This window comes from Felis catus, chromosome D4 (genome assembly GCF_018350175.1).
Source record: "Felis catus isolate Fca126 chromosome D4, F.catus_Fca126_mat1.0, whole genome shotgun sequence".
NCBI lineage: Eukaryota > Metazoa > Chordata > Mammalia > Carnivora > Felidae > Felis > Felis catus.
In genome coordinates, this window is record NC_058380.1 from 23,127,845 (window position 1) to 23,148,702 (window position 20,858).

At 45.2% G+C, this 20,858-nt stretch overlaps 1 protein-coding gene and 1 long non-coding RNA gene across 4 annotated transcripts; one reads left to right on the top strand and one right to left on the bottom strand.

Annotated features, from left to right (window-relative positions):
* The first annotated feature begins 60 nt into the window (after positions 1-60).
* On the top strand, positions 61-14,294 carry LOC123381484 (spermatogenesis-associated protein 31D3-like). Its single transcript, XM_045042626.1, has 3 exons — positions 61-1,542; positions 8,994-9,039; positions 10,561-14,294. Exons 2-3 carry the CDS (start codon positions 9,037-9,039, stop codon positions 11,710-11,712), a joined length of 1,155 nt encoding a protein of 384 aa, XP_044898561.1. The 5' UTR covers positions 61-1,542; positions 8,994-9,036; the 3' UTR covers positions 11,713-14,294.
* Positions 6,186-20,812, bottom strand: LOC123381487. Of its 3 annotated transcripts, none has more exons than XR_006588528.1 (4): positions 20,622-20,812; positions 15,371-15,499; positions 14,401-14,508; positions 6,186-6,594 (listed from the first exon to the last, which is right to left on the bottom strand). It is a non-coding gene; the product is annotated as an uncharacterized LOC123381487 (long non-coding RNA). The 3 variants fall into 3 exon arrangements; XR_006588529.1 differs by lacking the exon at positions 20,622-20,812 and adding an exon at positions 20,155-20,286; XR_006588530.1 differs by lacking the exon at positions 14,401-14,508 and having other exon boundaries at positions 20,622-20,806.
* Between the last annotated feature and the right edge of the window lie 46 nt (positions 20,813-20,858).

Sequence of the window (20,858 nt, forward strand, 5' to 3'; positions counted from 1 at the left end):
GAGCCCCACGTGGGGCTCAGTGCTAACAGCCCGGAGCCTGGAGCCTGCTTGGGATTCTGTGTCTCCGTCTCTCTCTCTGCCCCTTCGTCAGCTCACACTCTGTGTGTCTCCCTCTCTTCCTGAAAAATAACCATCAAAAAATTTTAAAACAACAGGGTTGACTGGGTGGCGCAGTCATTGTAGCGGCTGACTCTTGCTCTTAGCTCAGGTCATGATCTTGCACAGACTCTGCACAGAACCTGCTTGGGATTCTGTCTCTCCTTCTCTGCCTCTCCCCCACTTGTGTTCTCCCAGTGTCTCTCTCGAAATAAATAAACATTAAAAAATGTTAAATAAAAACCTCCAGTACAAATGGGCCCCATCCAATCCCCTTCAGTCCTTCTTGTCTGGCAAATTCTCATCTCTCTGCTTTTTTCTAGAAATACATTTCTCCAAGTTACTGATCAATATTGGAAATATCACAATTGAGTCTATTGATGGCACAAGAAATTCAGTCCCAGCACTACTTGCAAATCATTCATTCATCTCACAAATACTTATCCCAGGCTTACATGGAAACAAAAGAATTGGAGTTAGGTCACTATTTCCTTCGTCTGTTCTCTTGCCAATTCTACTCAGATCTATTTTAAATTTCCTTCACTTTCCCCAACTTAGGCCCTCTTCATTTTCCCTGCAGATGTGCTGGACCACAGTTCACAGAGGAGCTAGAAAGCCATGAGATGGCAGCTCTTCATCAGAACACAACACAGCAAAACCTTCCAACAATACTTCCCCATTCCACTTTCTTTCCCAGTGTCGAAGGAAATACTCTTTATTGAGAGATCCCTAAATTCTAGTCTTGATGGGACTGAGCCTCCCTTGCCAGGTCTCCTCCTGCTCCTTTCCCTCTTTTACTTTTTTAAGCTTTTTTACTACAGAAATGTTTAAACATGCACAAGAGCAGCTAGAACAATAGAATGTCCCACACGCCCCTCACCCAAGTTGCACTATTATCATCTGGCAGGTGTGATTACGATTAAAGTGCAAAAGCCCATTGTAAGATCTTCCCATCTAGGGGCTCCTCAGTCGGTTAAGCATCTGACTCTTGGTTTAGGATCAGGTAATAATCTCAGGTTCACGAGTTCCAGCCTCACATCAGGCTCTGTGTTGCTGGTGTGGAGCCTGCTTGGGATTCTCTCTGCTCCTCCTCCTCCATCTCTCTCTGCTCTCCCCCCCTCATGCTCGCTCTCTCTGTCTGTCTCTCAAAATAAACAAACATAAACAAACATCTTGCCATCCATCTCTAAGACATATGCTATGTGCCCATGTCAAAGCTCTCACATTTCTTTGATATTTATCCCCTGTGGAACATACTTATTCACAATAGATGTACGCAGCATTGGTGCCAAAAAAGCACTGAACTTATAGGCACTTTAGCAATCAGTTCTGCTCTGCCTTGCAGTCAACCCTGAGGAGCCCTTTGAGTGAATTCCTCACCTCCACATGAGAAGTAATCTTACAGAGCAAATTCAGGGCACGATCTCACTGTCCCTTCATCACACAGTAAGTATAACATGCAAAAAGTATAGAAGAACACTATACATGTTGATAAAGACTCAACACTGCTCTATGTGTTTCCAAATATTTAGAAGAAAAACTTTTCCTGCCACTTTTAAAATGAACTATTGTGTTTCAAGTTAACACAGTAGATCAAACACTCCTCTCTTTCCCCAAAGGCCATTAAAAGTAAAAGATTAGATGAAAAAATGCTCGATGCCATTAGCCATCAGGGAAATGGAAATCAAAACCAGTATTGCACAGCACTTCACACCCACAAGGATGGCTAGAATCAAAAAGATAATCCAAGTGTCGGTGGGACTGTGGAGAATTTAGAACCCCATATGATGCCGGTGGGAATGGAAAATATTGCAGCTGTTTTGGAAAACAGTCTGGCAGTTGCTCAAAATGTTAAACATCCAGTTATCATATAACCCAGCAGATGACTCCTAGGTGTCTACTCAAGAGCACTGAAAACAGAGGTCTACACAAAAACTTGTATACAAATGTTCACAGCTATATTATTCATAACGTCACAAGATGGAAACAACACAAACATCCATCAACTGATAAATGGGTAAATAAAACAGGACATACCCACATGATATATTTTTTGGCAATAAAAAGACCAATACATGCCACAACATGGATGAACCTTGAAAACATGTTCAGTGAAAGAAGCCAGTCAGAAATGACCACACATGATTCCATTCACATGAAATGTCCAGAATAGGGAAATCGGGAGACAGAGAGTAGATTCAGCCTAGAGCTGGGGCCTGGAGGTGGGGTGGAGGGGGGCTGAGGGCAGAGGGGAATGATAGGCAAAAGGTTGGAGGTGTTTTTCTCTGAAGTCGTGGAAATGCCTTAGAATTGTGATGCACATGTCTGTGCATATACTGAAAATCATGGACTTATCCACGTCAAATGGGTGAATTATATGGTATGTGAAATATATTTCAATAAAGCTGTGGAAAAGAAGTACTTACGGATGACAAAAAAGGGGAGCGGGTGAGGAAAAAGATGTCAACACATTTTTGGAAGATGGGAATCTGGTGGAGGAGCAGTAACTGACTAGCAGAGCAAATGAGGTGCTAGCAAACCAGTTCACACTGCAGAACCCAGAAGACAATAACCTGGAAGCACTAGCTAAAAAAGACCTTAGGGGTTCCATGTAGTATACATGATGACGTTTTGTCCTTTTTGTTTGTTTTATATTGTGTATAATTTCTAAAATATTTTTTCTTTCTTTTTTTTTTTTTTGGTTTTGAATGGGGTTGTTCTTTGCCAGTATTTTGTTAAAACCGTGGTGAAATGTTAGCATGCTTCATATGTGCAGACCATCCCAGGGTTCTTGTCTGGGACAGAGCTCAAGACAACTGTTTTAAAGTTGGCATTGCGCACTTCTGGGGTCTGGGTATGGTGGCGGCAGCAGCTCCTGGAATCAAAGCCAGAAATCTCAAAGGTTGGGTTAAATTCATTTTTAAAGTATATATATTTGAAAATAAATTGTGGAGAAGTCGCATAGATGGTAGAGCCATATACCCTTTATCCAGATTTACCTACTAACAGTTTGAACTATTTACAATTCCTGTCTGCTTTCTTCCTTTCCCTTCTCTCTCCACACGAACGCACAGATACATGTATGAAAAACATACATACGTTCTTGAACGTTTGAGAATATATTTCATGCATCATGTACTTTCACCCTGAATATTTCATTGTGTAATTCTTTTCTTTTTTAAATTTTAACGTTTATTTAGTTTTGAGAGAGAGAGAGAGAGCGCAAGTAGGGGAAGAGCAGGGAGAGAGGGAGACAGGGAATCCAAAGCAGGTTCCAGGCTCTGAGCTGTCATCACAGAGCCCGACATGGGACTCGAATTCACTGCCCGCGATTCACGACCTGAGATGAAGTTGGACGATTAGACAACTGAGGCACCCAGGCGCCCCTTCATTGTGTATTTCTTAAGAAAAGTTTCTCTTACAGCACAGTTAATGCAGTGATAACAGTTTAACATTTACATGAAGTTTTTAATTTCCCATTCATATTCCATTTTTGTCACTTTATGTTTTTAAGTTTATTTTGAAGAGAGAGTGCATGTGCATGTGGCAGGGGAAGGGCAGATAGAGCAGGAGAGAGAGGATCTGAAGTAGGACCTGAGACATCAGTGCAGAGCCCCAGGGGGTACTGGATCCCAGAGACTGTGAGATGATGCCCTGAGCCAAAATCAGGAGTCAGATGCTTAACCCACTGAGCCATCCTGGTGCTCCCAATTTTGTGGATTTAAATCAAGTAACGTCCTTTGTGTAGTTTTTCTTAAACTTCCTTAACAGGATTCAGTCTAGAATCACATACTACACATAGTTGCTGTGTCTCTCTAGTTTCCTTTAATCTGGGTCAGTTTCTTAGGCTTTTTTATAAGGGCCCATTTTTGAAAACTATATCCGATGTGCCATATTTATAACCCCTCCTCACCTAGAAACTTTTTTTTTGGTGGAACTGATCTCGCTCGGATGTTAAGGATATTGTTATAGTTGTGAGTGAGTCCTAGGAGCCTTAGGGACCGTCAGGACCACACTTTCTATTAAAAAGCAATACTAGTGGTGCAAACATATGTGCAGGGATTTTCCTTAACAGAGAAACCTCCTGCAGTCAAGGGAAGGTATGTGCCCCAGGCGGGCTGAGCTTGAAGTGTACCTTCCTTCTGGGTAGAGACAATGGTGAAGCTGTGGGTGCAGGAGAAGAGAGGTAAAGGAAGGAGTCACCATTACTGATAAACCCTCCTCATATCAGAGGGAAAGAATTGGGTGTCTGTGGCTAAGACTGATTCATCAGAGATGGAATGCAGGCAAGTCAAATAAGGAGTTGATACAGGGCTTAATTTCAACAGCCTGTAATACAAATAATGAAGCTAGTTGTAAGGGGTACAACTATTAAATGACTAGCTAGCATGGGGAGATGAATACATATACACCATCAACAAGAATGACATTATTGTTAAAAAAGGGATGGAGATGTCAATAGGTATTTTGGTGAAACGTTAACAATTATGCAGGGAAAAACTAATGAAACTTTTCATGGAAGAAGTAACCACAGGTGTGATTCAAAATACTCCAAATGGTATTGTTACATATAATTACAATTGTGCTCATGAGACATTATGCTGAAGAGAAGCCCGCTTCCTAGATTAAGATGAGTTTGGTCCTGTGGGCTGTGATTCAGCATTACTGCTCTGTAACAAAGGAATAAGTAAACTTGTGGGCAGGGGCGCCTGGGTGGCTCAGGCCAACCAGTTGGTCCGACTCTTGATTTCAGCACAGGTCATGCTCTTGTGGCTCATGAGATCGAGGCCCCCATCAGGCTGGAGGCTGCTTGGGATTCTCCCTCTTCTTCTCTACCCCTCCCCCGCTCATGCTCACAAGCCCTCTGTCCCTCAAAATAAAGTTTAAAAAATAACAAAAAATACAAATGTTGAGGGGAGAGGTGGCATTAGGCAGAGAGAAGAGGGAGCCTCAGGGTGAGACACCGTATGGGTAGAAGAGACCCTCTAGGGCATGAATAGCCTAAGAGGGATATGGGGAAATAAAAGAATTACTGAAGGATTTTAAGTTGTTTGCCACAGGTCCATGGGGCGCCATGCCCTCGCCTCCCTCTTTGTCATGCTTTCTGTTCTTTGGTAGAGGCTACTCTGCTCTCTTATGCTCTTTGGTGAGTGTGGATTCTTCTGAGGAAATATGAGGGGTAGGGCTGCCTCTCAGTATATTTCTCAGTTCATAAAAGTAAAAATGCACTACTGGGGAAAACTGCAGCTCAAGGCAGAGTAGATGTTGGGGATGCGGATCTCTGGGCATAGCAAACCTTCGGCGACAATGTGGGGTCCAAAAGCAGTATCACCAAGCAGGTAATATCAGGGAAACAGGTGGAATATGATGATTTCACTGAGGTAAATATATGAAATGGTGAATAGGTGGAGTTGGAAGGTAAGTAGGCATCTAAGAGATCATGGAAGGATGGACAGATTTGCTGGCCTGGACGATGGGGGAGGAGTTGCGTGTGGGTTTCTCTTTCCTGTGTTGTCCCCTCCCCTCCCCTCAAGAACCTTTGGTGTCTGTACTAAAGCTCTGTGATGTGGGCCTGGAACTCTAGTCTACAACATGTACTCTCAATGCCCAGCTGCCCGAGGCAGCAATACCTCTCCAATGCTGTGAACCATCTTTGTCTGAGAGGCCTTACTGCACCATGGCTGAACTCCAATTGAACTTGCTAGCTATCCCCATCCTTGCCCTCCTGAGTGGGGTGGGGTCCTTCTTCTGATGCTGTTACCTAAAGAGGAATCCGTGTTTGCCAATATTCTGGAAGCACAGAGACATCAATCAGGTAAATAGAGTAGAGTCTGTCAGAGATAATAAATCTTCCTTTACAAATAGATACATTCCAAGCTATCAACTTCCAACTACTGCTTTTGCTGAATCTTACACATTAAGCTGTATTAAAGTTTTTTTTAATGTTTATTTTTGACAGAGAGAGACACACACACACACAGAGACACAGAGAGAGAGAGTAAGCACGCTCAAGTGGGGGAGGGACAGATAGAGGGAGACACAAAATCCAAAGCAGGTTCTTGGCTCTGTGCTGTCATCACAGAGCCTTACTCCGAGCTGAAACTCACAAGCCATGAGCCCATGATCTGAGCTGAAGGCAGTCACTTAACCACCTGAGCCACCCAAGCACCCTGATTAAGTTGTATTTTAATTTTCGTTTAGTGTAAATTATTGTAAATTTCATTTAGTGTAATTTTCATTTAGTGTTTCTGGTTTTCAGCAAGCATTATATATGATTCCATTTTCTCAACATTTTTTTTTTTTTTTTGCACAATTACTGTGTGTTAAAAAACATTTTATTTTACTTAAGAGAGAGAAAAAGCACACACAGTAGGGGGAGGGAAGAGAGAGACTGAATCTCAAGCAGGCTCTATGCTCAGTGCACAGCTCGATGAAGAACTTGATCTTCTGACCTTTCGATCCTCCGGATGCTTCACCTACTGAGTCACCCAGGCGCTTCTACAAAAAATATTTTCATGGTTGCCCTGGAGTTTGTAACATGCATTTACGACTTTCATATAATACTATACCACTTAATAGGTAGTGCAGGAATTTCCAATTACTCCTGTCAGTTGTAACACTGATATCATTCACTTATCCATACACTATAACCACCCAACACATTATTGTTATTATTCTTGGGTCAAATCCATACACTATAATCACCCAACACATTATTGTTATTATTCTTGGGTCAATTGAGAATAAGACAAAGAACAGTTTTATTTTATCTTCCTTCACCTTTTGTAGATCTGAGTATTTTCCTTCTCCCTGAAGAACAACTTTTAACATTCTGCAGGGCAGGTCTGCTGCTGCTGAATTTCCTCAGCTTTTCACTGTCTGACTTCCTACTACTCTTTCATTTTTGAAGGATAATTTCACTACATATAAAATTCTTGATTGGTGGTTTTTTCTTTCAAACTAAATTTCAACCCTAAATATTTCACTCCAATCTCTTACTTGTATGGCTTATGGCAACAGGTCGTAATTCTTATCTTTTTTCCTAGAGGTGGGGTTTATATTTACTTATGAATTCTTTAAATATTTTATCTTTTGCTTTCCTACAGTTTGAAAATGATATGTCCAGGTATAGTTTATTTTTATTTTATTTTATTTTATTTTATTTTATTTTATTTTATTTTATTTTATTTTATTTTATTAATTTCCTGCTTGGTGTTCTCTGAGCTTCTACAATGTTTGGGTATTCTGGATTTTAGCTTTAAAAAATTATTTTTCTCTTTAATTTTCAGCATGGACATTAGAACATTTATACTGCCATATCTTCAAACTCAGTTCTTTCCTGGACCATATGCAAACTTCAGATGAGTCAATCAAAGGCATTCTATATCTGTCATAGTGTTTTTGGTTTCTAACATTTCCTTTTGATTCGTAGAGTTTCTCATATCTATGCTTACATTCCCCATGTGTTCTTATGTGTTGTCTCCTTTTTTCCAGGAGATCCCGTAATATCTTGGGGCAGAGGATATGATTAAATGTCTGTCTTTCAATGGGTCTGTACCCCTTACTAGTGATGTTCACAAGTGTTTTGAAGATGGTTTGTTTTTTCCTACTCCATAGATGAGACAAGGCCAGATGGGCTGCCTTAGTTGCGTAATTTACCTTCTCCCATGTGGTAGTCTTTTTCCCCTACTGAGTAGGCTTGTGTTATGGAGAACTCTGAGAATATTTCACAATGTTTTCAAAATGGTTAATTTTCTCTCAAACCCTGTACTCCCTGGCCAGAAACATGAGCATTGTTTTCATAGCTCTTTAGTGTGAGAACCAGGTGGGGTTCCTGGTAATAAAACTTATGAATAAGTGGGGGCCCCCATTAGATTGTGACGCCAGGAGTTTCTTACCCTCATGCTAGCCCACATGCATTCCTCCAGCAATTTGTCAAAGTGTCTATTCAAGTGTTCCCACAAGGACAGCAATCCCCAGCCTCCAGGGTTTCTGTCCCAGGTAAGCTGATCTTAGCTATGATTCTGTGCATTCACACTCTCTGAGGATTTAGGGTAGTGGTTCCTACTATGGCTGCAAGCAAAGTCATTGATTCTCAGTTTGCTTCTTTCAAAGACTGAGGTAATGACTCCAGGCTTTTTTTTAACTCTGAGAATTGGGACCAGAAGTTGTCCTTCAGAGAATAACTCTTTACTTTCCTGTTCTTCATCTCACATTTCTAAATGAGTTTGGCTGGGTCAGAGAGACACCTAAAATGGGAATTTTTAAAGAAGAGACATTCACTCCTCTAGGAAAAGAGATCTGGCAGGGCTATGGGTTAATGAATGACTAAGATTTCCACTCGAAGCTCACAAACTATCTGGATGTGGTGACAGGTCTTGGGTAAAATCCCAAACACAGTGATTCCGTATTCCTGGATTGGGTTATTTAGAGAGTATGGGATCTGTGAAAGGGAACAAAGCTCACTCGCACTCGATCGAGAGTTCCATCCCATGTCAAGCCTCACTCGACCAAGCCTTCCTTCATGTTGGGCTGATTCTCTGAAAGCCTCTGAAGACAGATTGGGTTCTGAGCTGTGTCCCACAATACACGGTCGTACCTCAGGGAGCACAGATGTGACTGCTGGCCTCCGTGTCTGTGTCCTCATTGAACAAAGGATTTCTGGCTGAGACTATCAAGTGTGGACCTCATACACAAAATCCTTCCTTGAGTTTTTCAAAGTAGGAAATATTGAAAACATTTCATCACCTTTAAAAATTGATGAAAGCAGGAACCACAAAATTCTGTTACTGAAAATAGAGTCATAGCATTTGTGGATATTAAATTTCCCTGTTTCCCAGAGAGAAGAGAGACGGACAAGTGAGTCCTAGCTCCTCATTCTTTCATTTTTGTTCTAGCATCAGGGCAGAGCCAAGAGGAGGAGGAAAGGTGGGACACTGAATGGTAAGGTTCTGCCTATTCCACCTGAGCTCTCCAAGGGTGACCCTTTCTGTCCTTTCCATGAGGTCCCTAGTCCATGATCTCTGAGGACATCATTTGCTAGATATTTCCCTGTCAGAGAAGAAGGGCCTCAGAGAAAAGTCTCAGAGAAAGGCAGTCAGGGGCTAAGACCCTTCTCAGTTTTCCTTGTTCTGCCCATCCCTGAGCACAAAGCAGTGATGGACCTGATCAATGCGTGTTGCCCAAGGTGTCCGTGTGACTATCAAGAGTCAGAACTTCTGTCTCCTGACTTTGTGAAAGACTGGAGACATCATTCCTATTCAGATTCCTCTTGAAAGTAATCATTGACCTATGTCCCTCATAGGGTTTTTTTCAAGATCACATGGGATAGTATATATGAAAGTCCTTTGTGAACGATATAACAACATACTTATGTGAGTCTTGTTATTATTATCACTGACTATGTGATCTTATATCCTCATTCTTGGGGCTCTCCAAATCCAATCTACCAAGGGTATCTCTTAAAGGACACTGTACTCGGCCTCTCATAATATCTCCTGCTTCAACCTTCACCAATCTCCTGGTTTCCCAGGTTGGAGAACTTGCCAGAACAAAGTTGAGGAGATAAGAAAGGTGATTTCTCTTTTGCAAGGTGACTAAACATTGCCTTCTTTCCTGACACCCCCGCCCCCACCTTTTTTAGCAGAGTCTATGAATTTCTAGGGCTTCAGGGAAGCCTGTAGTTGACATGGGATAGAAAATCCTCAGAGTCAGAATGGGAAAGCCTTTGGGATGGGGGGTGGCACTACTTTTGCCAGAATTGCCAGAGCCACATATGTTTGTTTTGGCCGTGGCTGCAGCTTTGTACCTCCTGTCTCCTGCAGCCCCCTGTGCCGGCATCATGATACCATGCACTTTCATCAACTGTTATGTCCAGACCCCTTCTGTGAGGTGTGTAATAGTACAACAGCTGAGGTCAATCGGCTGCTGTTCCTGGAGGTCCTGGAAGACGCTACTCTCTCTGTGATCCCCTTGGCTGCCACAGCCCCTGTGATAGACTCATCATTCTGTCCTTCCCCTGCCTTCACAGCAGTCCCTCCAGGAGACCTAAAACCAGCCCTTTTGCCTGAGCCATCCCCACCACCCCCTCCCTTTGCTCACCTAAGGTTTTCTTATCCTCATGACCAGGTCACTCTCTGCCACCAGAGTCTTTTCCTTCTTTGAGTTCCAGATTCCCAGTGGGTGGGATCACCCCAACCCACTGCCTTTTCCCCCTCTCCTACTACATGACATTCAGAAAGGGGATCCTATTGCCCAAGCCGAGTCCACTTTACCTCTGAATACCATCTTTTCTCTTGACCCCACCTTTTTCCAAGACATCAACCTCTTACCACGTCTGTCCCAGACAAAGAATCCCACTGATTCATTTGCTCGTCATCATGCACACCAGCCCTGTCTGTTTCACCACCACCAGACTGCACTTTAACTGCGACTCAATCTAAATCGATTTCAATCTCCTTGAAGCCTGTTCCAGAGAACTCATCTCCAGATAGCCCTGGTGGATGGTCCACTTGTATCCCAACAATCAGAGGTAGTGCTCATTTAAGCTCGTCAATTTCCGGATTCTCCTGTTGGCAGGCTCATGCGCAGAACATGTTCCTCCCCGCATTATCACACTCTAATTTTCAGCAAGAGCAAGATTACTTCCATCTACCAGAAACCCATCTCTGGGGAGACCCTGCTAACAGGCACAAGGAGGCCGGTGGAATTTCTTTCCTTGACCTTAACATACAGGAAGTCTTAGAGAGACAAATGAAAAAGAGAATGCCTTTCCAGATTTTGGAGAAGAAAGAAAAAGAAGAGGGACCATTTTCAAAACACACGTGGCCAGAATACCAAAGGACATCTTCAGTGAATTCACTGCAGCCCTTTGATGTACAGGTCACCACAGCCCCCAAAACTGGCTGGAATTTTGAAGGCAAACCAGAGCACCTGTGCATTTGTCAGCAGCTCCTCGATCTCAAGTGTTTGGGGGAAAACTTGTATCAGAAATATAGCCAGCTCGTCTGGGGTCTTCCCTCCTCACATAGTGAGTCCTTAGTAGACACTCTCCTGGTTTCTAGTAGTACTTCCCCACTAGGGTCTCACTTTGTCTTATTCAATGGATGCTGTAATGCTCCTGCAGTCAAAATGCAGGATCAAGAAGTTCTACTCCACCCTCATTCCCATCGCCTTCCTCTCCCCGGTTTATATTCCCGACCCTGGCCTCAAAACTTGTCCCAATCCCAGCCGCTATCTTTCACTCAGGTGAACCCCCAGGCCCACCTTCAACCTCGCCTACCAATCATACCATCGTCTTCTTCACCCCAGAATAGGGACTGTGGAGTGTTTTTCCAAGGATCCAAGAATGAGTCAGACTCTCCTGTCTTGACTGAAAACCAGCATGTGCCATGGCACATGTTGAAGAAGCACCAGGAAAGTTTGTGGGGTTTAGTCCCTGGGTTCCCAAGATATCCTGAAGCCATTTGTCCTCAAGCCCCCAACTTTCCATTGGTTATATGGTCATCCATCATTCCTGGCCATTTCCATATTACCTGTGAATCCCAGGAGAGACTGGAGTTTCACAGTCCAAGGAAGGTACCCCATGCTGGTGCTTGCATGCCTGTACAAATCTAGAGTCTCTAGCACTGATGGAGCCTCAGTGTACATGAACAGAAATGTCTCAGCAAAAAAGCAGACATGTTTGCTCAAAATTCTCTGAGCTCCAGGGCCACAGTAGCCAAGGATCTAGCAAAGACTGAATCGAGTTTCCCAGGAAGTTTCCATGAGAGGGTCCCAACAGAGTTCCAGCTAAGGATGAACATGATGAGGATCTTGGGTAAATCTAGAGAAGAGCCCAGAAGGCAGCCCACAAAGGGTCTCAGAATGCTACCTAGTGAAGGGTCTTAGGGCTTCTTTGGAGGCAAAAAGTAACTGTGTGTGTCATTCAAGGAGTCACTAGGGAATGAATTGCTAAATGTCTCAAGGAAGGACACAGACCAGAACCAAATGAAATCTGACCTTAGATTACATTTGAACAAGAAATTTTGGTAGATTACTGCGGGTAGGATTCCTACAGGTGTGTGTTGTTCATGGCTGGCTGATGACAATGCACTGCCTTTGTGTGGGAGTTCCCAGACTAAAATGGAAAACACAAATCAAAAAAGACAATGGTGGGTAGGGTTTGCTGCCAGATTACCATTCTGGAGCCTTCCTTTCTCGATCCCAATACCCGACGGCTGCTAGAGGCCCATATTATAAGATTTCGGATGAGTCGGAGGTGAGGTCTACCGCTCAGGGTTCTTGAATCCATAAAATTCTATATGTTGAGAGAAGCCACAACATGGCCTGTTCCCCAATTAGACATTCCCTCCTCAGCCATGCATATTTCTCTGGTGGATTCCAAAGCTGAGTTTTCTAACCCCCATGAGAGAAGCTCTAAAACTTTTCATGGCAACAGGATGAGAACACCAAATTCAGTCCCCACCCTGGATCATTCTCTCCCTGCCATGTCACCTATGGGCAATGAAGGACAGAGGGCCCTGAAAGCATCACTCTCTGACACCAACCATGAGCTTGCAGAGGGTATCCAGACAGCTGCGTATGGAAGTCAGACTTTCCAGTCTCTTACACACAGCATCATAGCTCAAGTGAGACAGAGGGAGGCTGTACTAGACAGCAGATGTGGCCCAGAGGTACCCCCAAAGCAAGCTGAAGCTGGACATGAGCCAAAGGATGAGAATGTGAGTCCTGGCGATGGAACTGAAATGGCTCAGGGCAGAGCGATGGTGCAGAAGAATTTAGACCATTTTGCAAAGCACAACTTGTCCAGGGGCGTATTCAACACCAAGGAGCTGTGTACTCTTCAATCCCAATCTTGTGAAGTCTTGACAACCAGTGAGTTGGAAAGCTCCAAAATGACAAATGTCAATTTGAGTAAGGTAGAAGCTGTGCCGACCACTGAACAGCCCTCACCAACAGCACTGGCTCCCCAAGATTCTAAACTATCAGACCTTAAAAGACAGCTCCTTAGTGAGTTAAAGTCGAAAGTGTAGAGGGAGGACCACAATCAAGCTCAAGCATGGATGCCACTGGCATGCCCCTTACTTCCGACAGCTTGACGTCCAAGGCCTCACTGACTCAGTCCCAGAGTGACTGTAGTGGGGATATGGGAGCGTCCCAGGTGCCGCATGTCCACTTGGAGGACAACACAGCACGGAGCAGCAGCAGGAGTCCTGGCCCTCTAAGCTGGTCTTAGGTGAGTGCCAGCCTAAGAATTTTCCACAAAGAAAAAGTGCAGAGAAAGTGAGACCTCAGGGTTCCAAAGCAGGAAAATGTAGAAGGGAGGATTCAGGGGTAGGGACATCGGTAGCCAGAAAGAAGAGCCACCGTGTTGAGGACAGAAAATTAGAGAGTGCTCCCTCACCTCTGTCACAGAACGAACAGTTTCTTCCCGAGAGTTACTTCAGAAAAAAGATGAGGCAATGTATCAAGTGGATCAAGGCCATGAAAAAAATCACAAAGCAGGAAAGTTGCCAGCACCGAGACCCAGTTGAAAGTGTGACTGACTGCTCTTGTGAGTGCTGGGCCTCCTGAAGCTCATGAGCTCATGATTGCCACTGGGAAGATCCTAGGCGTGAAGGTGGCAGGTAGGTATGAATCTAAGGCCTCAGAGTTAAGCCAGCAGAAGGAAGAACTCCAGGCCCAGGCAGGGCCTGACAAGAGGCATCCCTCCAACTATCAGGCTTTCTCTGACACACCACACGGCAAACGGGCCAGGATCGAGTTCTGTAGCCAAGAAGCCGTCTCTGCGAACAGAAGTGTCTTACAAGTGTCAGGCAGAACAGACACAGGACCGGAATTCCCCAGAAAGTTGGGGCCTTCAAGAAGCAGCTATTAACTCCAAGCCAACTCGCTTCTTCTCTGTCCTCCAGGGAGCCCGTGCATCACCTAGGCCCCACCTGTGTGCATCAACTATGCCAGGTCCTTGCAGCCCCCCTCACCGCTGATGAAAGCACTGTGTTCAGAGATTCAACCCTTCTATTCAAGCAGAAAATGCTTCTCCAGCACTTTGAGGGAGAAGAAATTTCCCTAAAGAAATCGTTTAGTCCTTGTTGAGAAAGCCTCACAGTTTTCACAGTAACATATCCTCTGATCAGAACAATCTTTCTTCAGCACAACCAAGAATATTAACCCTCCTCAATAAACGTTTGCTCTAATAGAGAGTGGGGGTGTTTCTGTGTAGTGCACTGGGATTGTGGGATGGTGTCGTATAGGAGGAGGGACTTGTGCTTTGGGAAAGGAAGAAGTGAGTTCAGCTCTTACCGATTTTCTCTTTGGGCTTCTACATCCATACTGGTCCCTTGTAAGAAGCTTGACAGTGGCCTTCTCAGTTTTATCCTGGGGCCCTTTATTTGACCCTGCTCAGGGGTCCTGTATTTATTTATTTATTTATTTATTTATTTATTTATTTTTAATTTTTTTTTAACGTTTATTTATTTTTGGGACAGAGAGAGACAGAGCATGAACGGGGGAAGGGCAGAGAGATAGGGAGACACAGAATCAGAAACAGGCTCCAGGCTCTGAGCCATCAGCCCAGAGCCCGACGCGGGGCTCGAACTCACAGACCGCGAGATCGTGACCTGGCTGAAGTCGGACGCTTAACCGACTGCGCCACCCAGGCGCCCCAGGGGTCCTGTATTTAAAATGTAGAATTTTTTCATAAAAAGTACAAAAGGCTTACTCTGAAAATGTTCAGGCCTTCACCAAGTGAGAAAACCCCTTAAAGTCTACACCTTGGCTCCACCTGTTTGTTCACTTGCTCCCAAACTATCCTGACATATATACAGCTGTAGGGTGCGATGAGGTACTATGGCATGTAGGCATCACCTCCCAGAGACTACTCAGGGCTTATGAGAGCACAGGGATACCATTTTGGCCTGAGAGAACACAAGATCGTCTTTGAGCATGAAGACAAAACCTCCAGGATGTTGTCAGGGAAGCTGTGCTCCTATATGGTACCTGCTTTCCCAGACATGCTACATTTTACACCAAAGTGACAGTAATTTAAAGGGGAATTAGTTATGAATTGCTGTGTAATGGATATCCCAAAATTTAGTGGCTTAAAAACACATATTTATCATCTGACAATTTTTGTGGGTCAGAATCTCAGGCTAGGCCTATCTGGATTTTCTGCTTCAGGGTCTCTCAGAAGGCTGTCATTAAGGTGTCAGCTGAGGCTAGGTTCTCATGTGAAGGTATGATTGGGGAAGAACCCACTTCTGTATTCACTTACAGTTGTTGGCAGGATGCATCTCTCAAGCCTGTTGGCATGAGGTCCTCAATACCCTGTTGGCCCTGGGTGGGAGTTCGCTGGTTCCTGGTCACGTGGGTTTCTCTGACACAGCAACTTCCTTCATCAAAACTAGGAGAGAGTTTGCAAACAAGACAGAAGTTATAATCTTTTATAAACTAATAATGGAAGTGGCATCCCATTACCTTTCCTTTATTCTGTTGGAGACAAATCACTAAGGTCAACCAGTGCTCAAGGGGAGGGGTAATTACACACAATTGTAAACTTCAGGAGGTGGGGATCATTGCAATCTTAGGAGTCTTCCTAAGGCAAGGGTTCCTTCTTGGACACCCTACTCAGTTCACTGAAGCAAAAGGGGCCAAAGGTGCCAACTGGATCCTTCTCCTCATCCATATCCATGTCCTCAAGGTCAAAGCTGTTTAATGGCTACATGGAATGGCAGCTGGTAACAAAACATCCAACAGATTGGAGCATCCAAAGAAGGAAGAACAGGTGATACAGAGGTAAAGTTGGTGTGGGGTCATCCTGAAAGGTAAAGTAAAATGAACACTTGCAAGCACCTGACTCCCCAGCATTCAGACTTAAGAGGGGAAGAAAGCTTAGGTACAGTATGGCTCATCCTATCTCTACCACTTTCTCCACTTTGTCCTAGCTCCCAGGCCTTAGAGCTAAAGAAGTAACCCTCAGCTTCTGTAGATATAGACAAACTGAGAGAGGAAGCAAACCCTACAGGCTGCAAGATTCAATTCCTGTTATTAATATATTTAGTATAGCACATCTCTGAGTTCAATTTGATTCTTCAACCTAGCACATCAGAGAGAATGAGTCGCCCAATTGATGGGAAAGCTAGCACTGGGCTCTTAGAACATCTTGGGATGTAACTCCCATCTTGGGATATCTTCCATGTACCTATGGCTTGAGGACTTCTAACCAAGGGAGATGTGGTGGTTTAAAGGGGTTGAGTTAATGGCCTGGGGTCACATGACAAGTCACACCTAGTGTCCATTGCCTCCATTCTGAGAAAATATTGAATGAGTTAACGAGACAGAATTTGCATACTCAGAACATCCAGGACGTCATCTGTCTAAATGATATGGTAGTACCATCCATGAGTGATCTTATACTTTTGTTCGGCTTCTAGGATTACTGTCCTTTCTTCAGATTCTTGTTCCTATAGGAAAGCAGTACTGTCATAAAAAGCAAGAAATTGTATTTGCTGAAAAATGACTGGACAGATGATCCATTTTTCCAGGAAAAGATGTGCTTTGTGCCTACTCTCAAGTATCGCTGTGTTATGAGAAGCCGGGGGATTATCATTTACATGATATAGTGTTGCGCCTCGAGAATTTTCACTGACGTATAATGCAGTGGGAATGGGCTAACTGAATCTTTACAACCTTAAATCTAACTCCAAACCTAATGTCAGGGTTGCCAAAATGCATGAATTGATTGGTACGTTGATACGGATTGGGCATGGGGACCCCAGATCCCAGCTTCAGGCACTGGGAACTTTTCTGCTGTCAGGTGCCGCCTAAGGCAATCAAGTTCATAGAGGCAGCCTTCAGAGGGATTAACATTGAGAACTGTGTCCCAATCAGCAGTCGCAGTGAAGGAGCTCAGGCCTCGAGAAGGGGCTCTTCTCTTGAGGCTTTTCCCCTTAGACTTCCATTGGCCCTGGATCAGAGACTAAATCAGGGTATTTTCCTGTGTCCCAAGGGCACATACGGTCTTCATTAGGCAGGCGAAGTGGCGGGTTCAGAGACTTGTGGAGGCTGCCTCCTTCTCTCCCAGGTGACTCAAGGTCTGTTCCTTCCTTCATAGGTGGGGCTGGGGAGCAGGGAAAGAACCGATTATTACAGAAGTGTATCAGTGGGGGCGCCCGGGCTGTTGAGTTGCTTGAGCATCTGACTTCAGCTCAGGTCATGATCTCATGGTTCGTGAGTTTGAGCCCCGCGTCGGGCTCTGTGTGGACAGCTCAGAGCCTGGAGCCTGCTTAGGATTCTGTGTCTCTCTTTCTTTCTGCCCTTCCCCGCTTGGCCTCAGTCTCTTTCTCTCTCACAAATAAATGAACATGAAATAAAAATTAAGTGAAGCAGTGCTTCCCCCTGGGGTGGAGGCTGGGCTGGCAATGACAAGAGTGGTTCATTTTCCTCTGTAGGGATTCTTCCCAAGTTTGGGTAACCTTCATTCGAGGCAGGATAATTTAGCAAACTATTGAATGCTTCCTCTCTATTCCCTGTCAGAGGTGACTCCAAAAGGAATAAAAAGTTAACATCCCCTTTAGTCTTACAGGAAGCTCTGGGCTTCTCCTCTCAGGGGTCACAAATGGTCTTCATGTTTTCTGACCCCAAAGAGAAGTTGCGAGGCATGTATTGCACAGTCCTCTCAATACTCTTATAAGTGAGATGAAAATCTGGCCAAGTGTCCTCAGGAGAGAGGAGAGACGGGATGACAGAAGTGCTAGGGTGAAAGGAGAGTCGCTTAAGGTACCAGTGGTCCAGCGCCTTGATCATAATGATGTAAAGATGTGTTCCTTACGTAGATGGTTCTGTGAGGAAGTTCTCTAGGAGACAAGACAATTCTTTCAAAGGATGAAATGATGTTTGCTGAGACGATGAATCATCAAGCCCCATTATTTGGGAGCTGCCACAAAACACCACATTGCCCGCGCTCGGAACAGAGGCTATACAACCAGCGGCTTTCAATGGGCCAAATGAGCTTGGACAATGACCATCCCAGTAGCAACCATGGTGGGCTTAATCACATAGGCTCTTTGGTATATACTTACTTGCCTGATAGCGAATATTTGCTTGATAGCAAAATCCTCCCCCACCAACCCCACTGACAGTCATGACTAATACAGGATGCCTTCCTTTGACACGGGGGCTTTGAACAAGATTTAATTTAATTCCGAAAAATTAGGCAATGCTTATTGCACTTCAATTTTGCAAAACATGCTTTTATGTATAGTTTCCCATTTAATATTTACGATCCTTCAAAGTGGGTTTCTTAATCCCCTCTTGTAGAAGGGCAATCTGGAGGACAGAGAAGGTAATATATACTTAGTGTGCTAGCATGGGAAGAGGGAGCTAGGATGGAGAGTGCCCTTGCACTGTGAGGAATTATTTGGCTGTCAATGACAGCAAAAACAACGGGACTGACTTAAGAAAGAGAATCTGTTGACTCGGGTACCTGAGAAAATCTAGCAGTAAGGCTGGCGTCAGGCAGGAGGGTTCAAGTTGGGGCTCAGTTGATGCCATCAAGGTTCAGTTTGTATCCGTTTCTTGGCACTAGATTCTGGACTGACTTTCTGTCATTTTGTGCCTTTACGTGTACTTTTCAAGCACTAAGTAGAGCTGAAAATGGGTTGTCTCCCTCATAGTCCCTGCAAAAGTCCCATTGTGCTTTACTGTCTCCAGCTGGGTCACATGCCGTCCCCGACCAGTCACTGCTGCCAAAAAGCATAAAACCATCTTTTGGCCAAGCCTTGAGTTATACACCCATCTTAAAATAAGACTGTCTGGGAAAGACAACTCCATCTTTACATGGACTGAGACTGAGAATGGGGTTAATTCCCTGGGGGTCAACAGAGGGACTATTTCCAGAAGGTGAGTGAATGCTGGGTGTCAAAACAAAACCAGATCGGCTACATCCCTCTCTCTCACTGCCCCAGTTCTGCCTGCTTGTCCAGAGTTATGCCACTGACTAATGCTTGGGAGTTGCAGGAAATGCTGATTCTGCACAGACCCTGGGACAGGCCAGAAGTGGGATGGGGCCCAGGACAGGAACTTGAGGTGGCAGCAATCAGTCAGAGGCCCCCACATCCATGTGGACAGACCATCCCATAATCTGTCCTCTCACTGTCTACCCCTTCTCATCCTAGAGCCCTTTACCTGCATTCCAGTCTAGTTGTGGCCGTAGCCCAGAACTTATCACCGGGAACACTTCTGCCACCTGAAAAAGCAGTCTGACATTCCACCCGGTTTTAGTCTTTCAGTTTATGCCCTCAGTATGCCAATTCTTCAACCTATTCAGCAGGAACTACAAGCCACTTTATACGTCTCCCTGGGCATCTGACAGCGTTTTTCTTCATTTCTTCCCTCTCCAAGGAAAACTTCGTGGTCCACCACTTAATCCCAAACCTAAAGAGCTCCACTCTCAACAGCCTTCCACACTTGCCTTTCATCTGTCACCCTTGCCGAAGTCAGTTCTGTCCTTTTTAGACCCGTCTTCCGATAAGGGGCTGACCCCTCTTGGATAAAATCGCACAAGAAAGTAACTGATGCCACCATAAATGTTCCATACCAATGGGCAGCGCCAACACTGCCTGAAGACAATCCATTCATTCCCTCGGTGTTTACTGTGTACTGGGCTTTCTTCTAAGCATTGGGGGCACACGGGGAAGGAAACAAAGCTCCCTGTCTTCGGGGAGCTTCCAGGACGGTTCCTCAGTCAATTCTTTTGCCTAAGCGCTCAAAACGGTTTCACTGGCCTACAATTTCTCCACAATCCCCACTCGTCCAGCATGTGTGCTGGATCACCACAGGGAAATGAGAAGTCACCGGATCTTTTCATCGCTAGCAGATATCAAAGAGTAAGGAAACCAAAACGTGAGTCCCCATCCCTTCTTTCCTCTTTCCTTCCTATTATACTGTGAAGGGTTCCCCGGGGATCTGTCCCCGCTTCCCAATTTACAACACTTTTCCCACTGTGCTGGAATATTTGGCTTAGTCATCTGCTTTTCCAGAGGACCGAACCATGCGTACCTCACCACAGTCTGGCTGGCAGACGCAAGGGAGCTCGAAAACCTCTGGCGGGAAGTAGGAGCAAAAGGAGGCTTTTCCCAGAGGAGGTCGGTCTGGCCTTGGGCCACGTGCAGAGGCCAGTCACACCCCGGGGCGGCTCCGCCCCCAAAGCGAGCTGCACCCAAAGCGGGGCCACGTCCTGTTAAGGACACGCCCAGGGGCGTGGCGACGTCCAGAAGAGCCACGCAGCGGGGCGAGTAGGGCCCAGGGAGTCACACGCAGGGGCGGCTCCGCGCCCAAAGGGAGCGGCACCAAGGGCGGGGCCACGTCCTGTTGGGGACACGCACAGAGGCGTGGCGATGTTCAGGGCTAGCCATATCAGGGGCGAACGGTCCTGGGAGCCACCCCCAGGGGCGGCCCCCAGAGGTTGTGGTGTTTGCCCTGGCGATGGCGGCCACGTTGGGCAGTCTAAAGGTTAGCCCTCTCACCTCAGACTTCTGGAATCTGTGTCCATCACTTCTGAAGGACGAGAGTTTTATTTGCCTCAAAGATAGATTTTGACGAAGGTTTCTGGATGCTGGAATGACCTTGTCTCCTGCGCTGACAGAGGGATCCTTCCCAAAGTCTGCCATTTCCACCCAGTCGGTTGCTCCTTCAGGCCGCGCAACCCCTGACTCCCTCCCACTGGAGGCTGCTGCCTGGGAAAACGTGCTGACGCCCGGGGG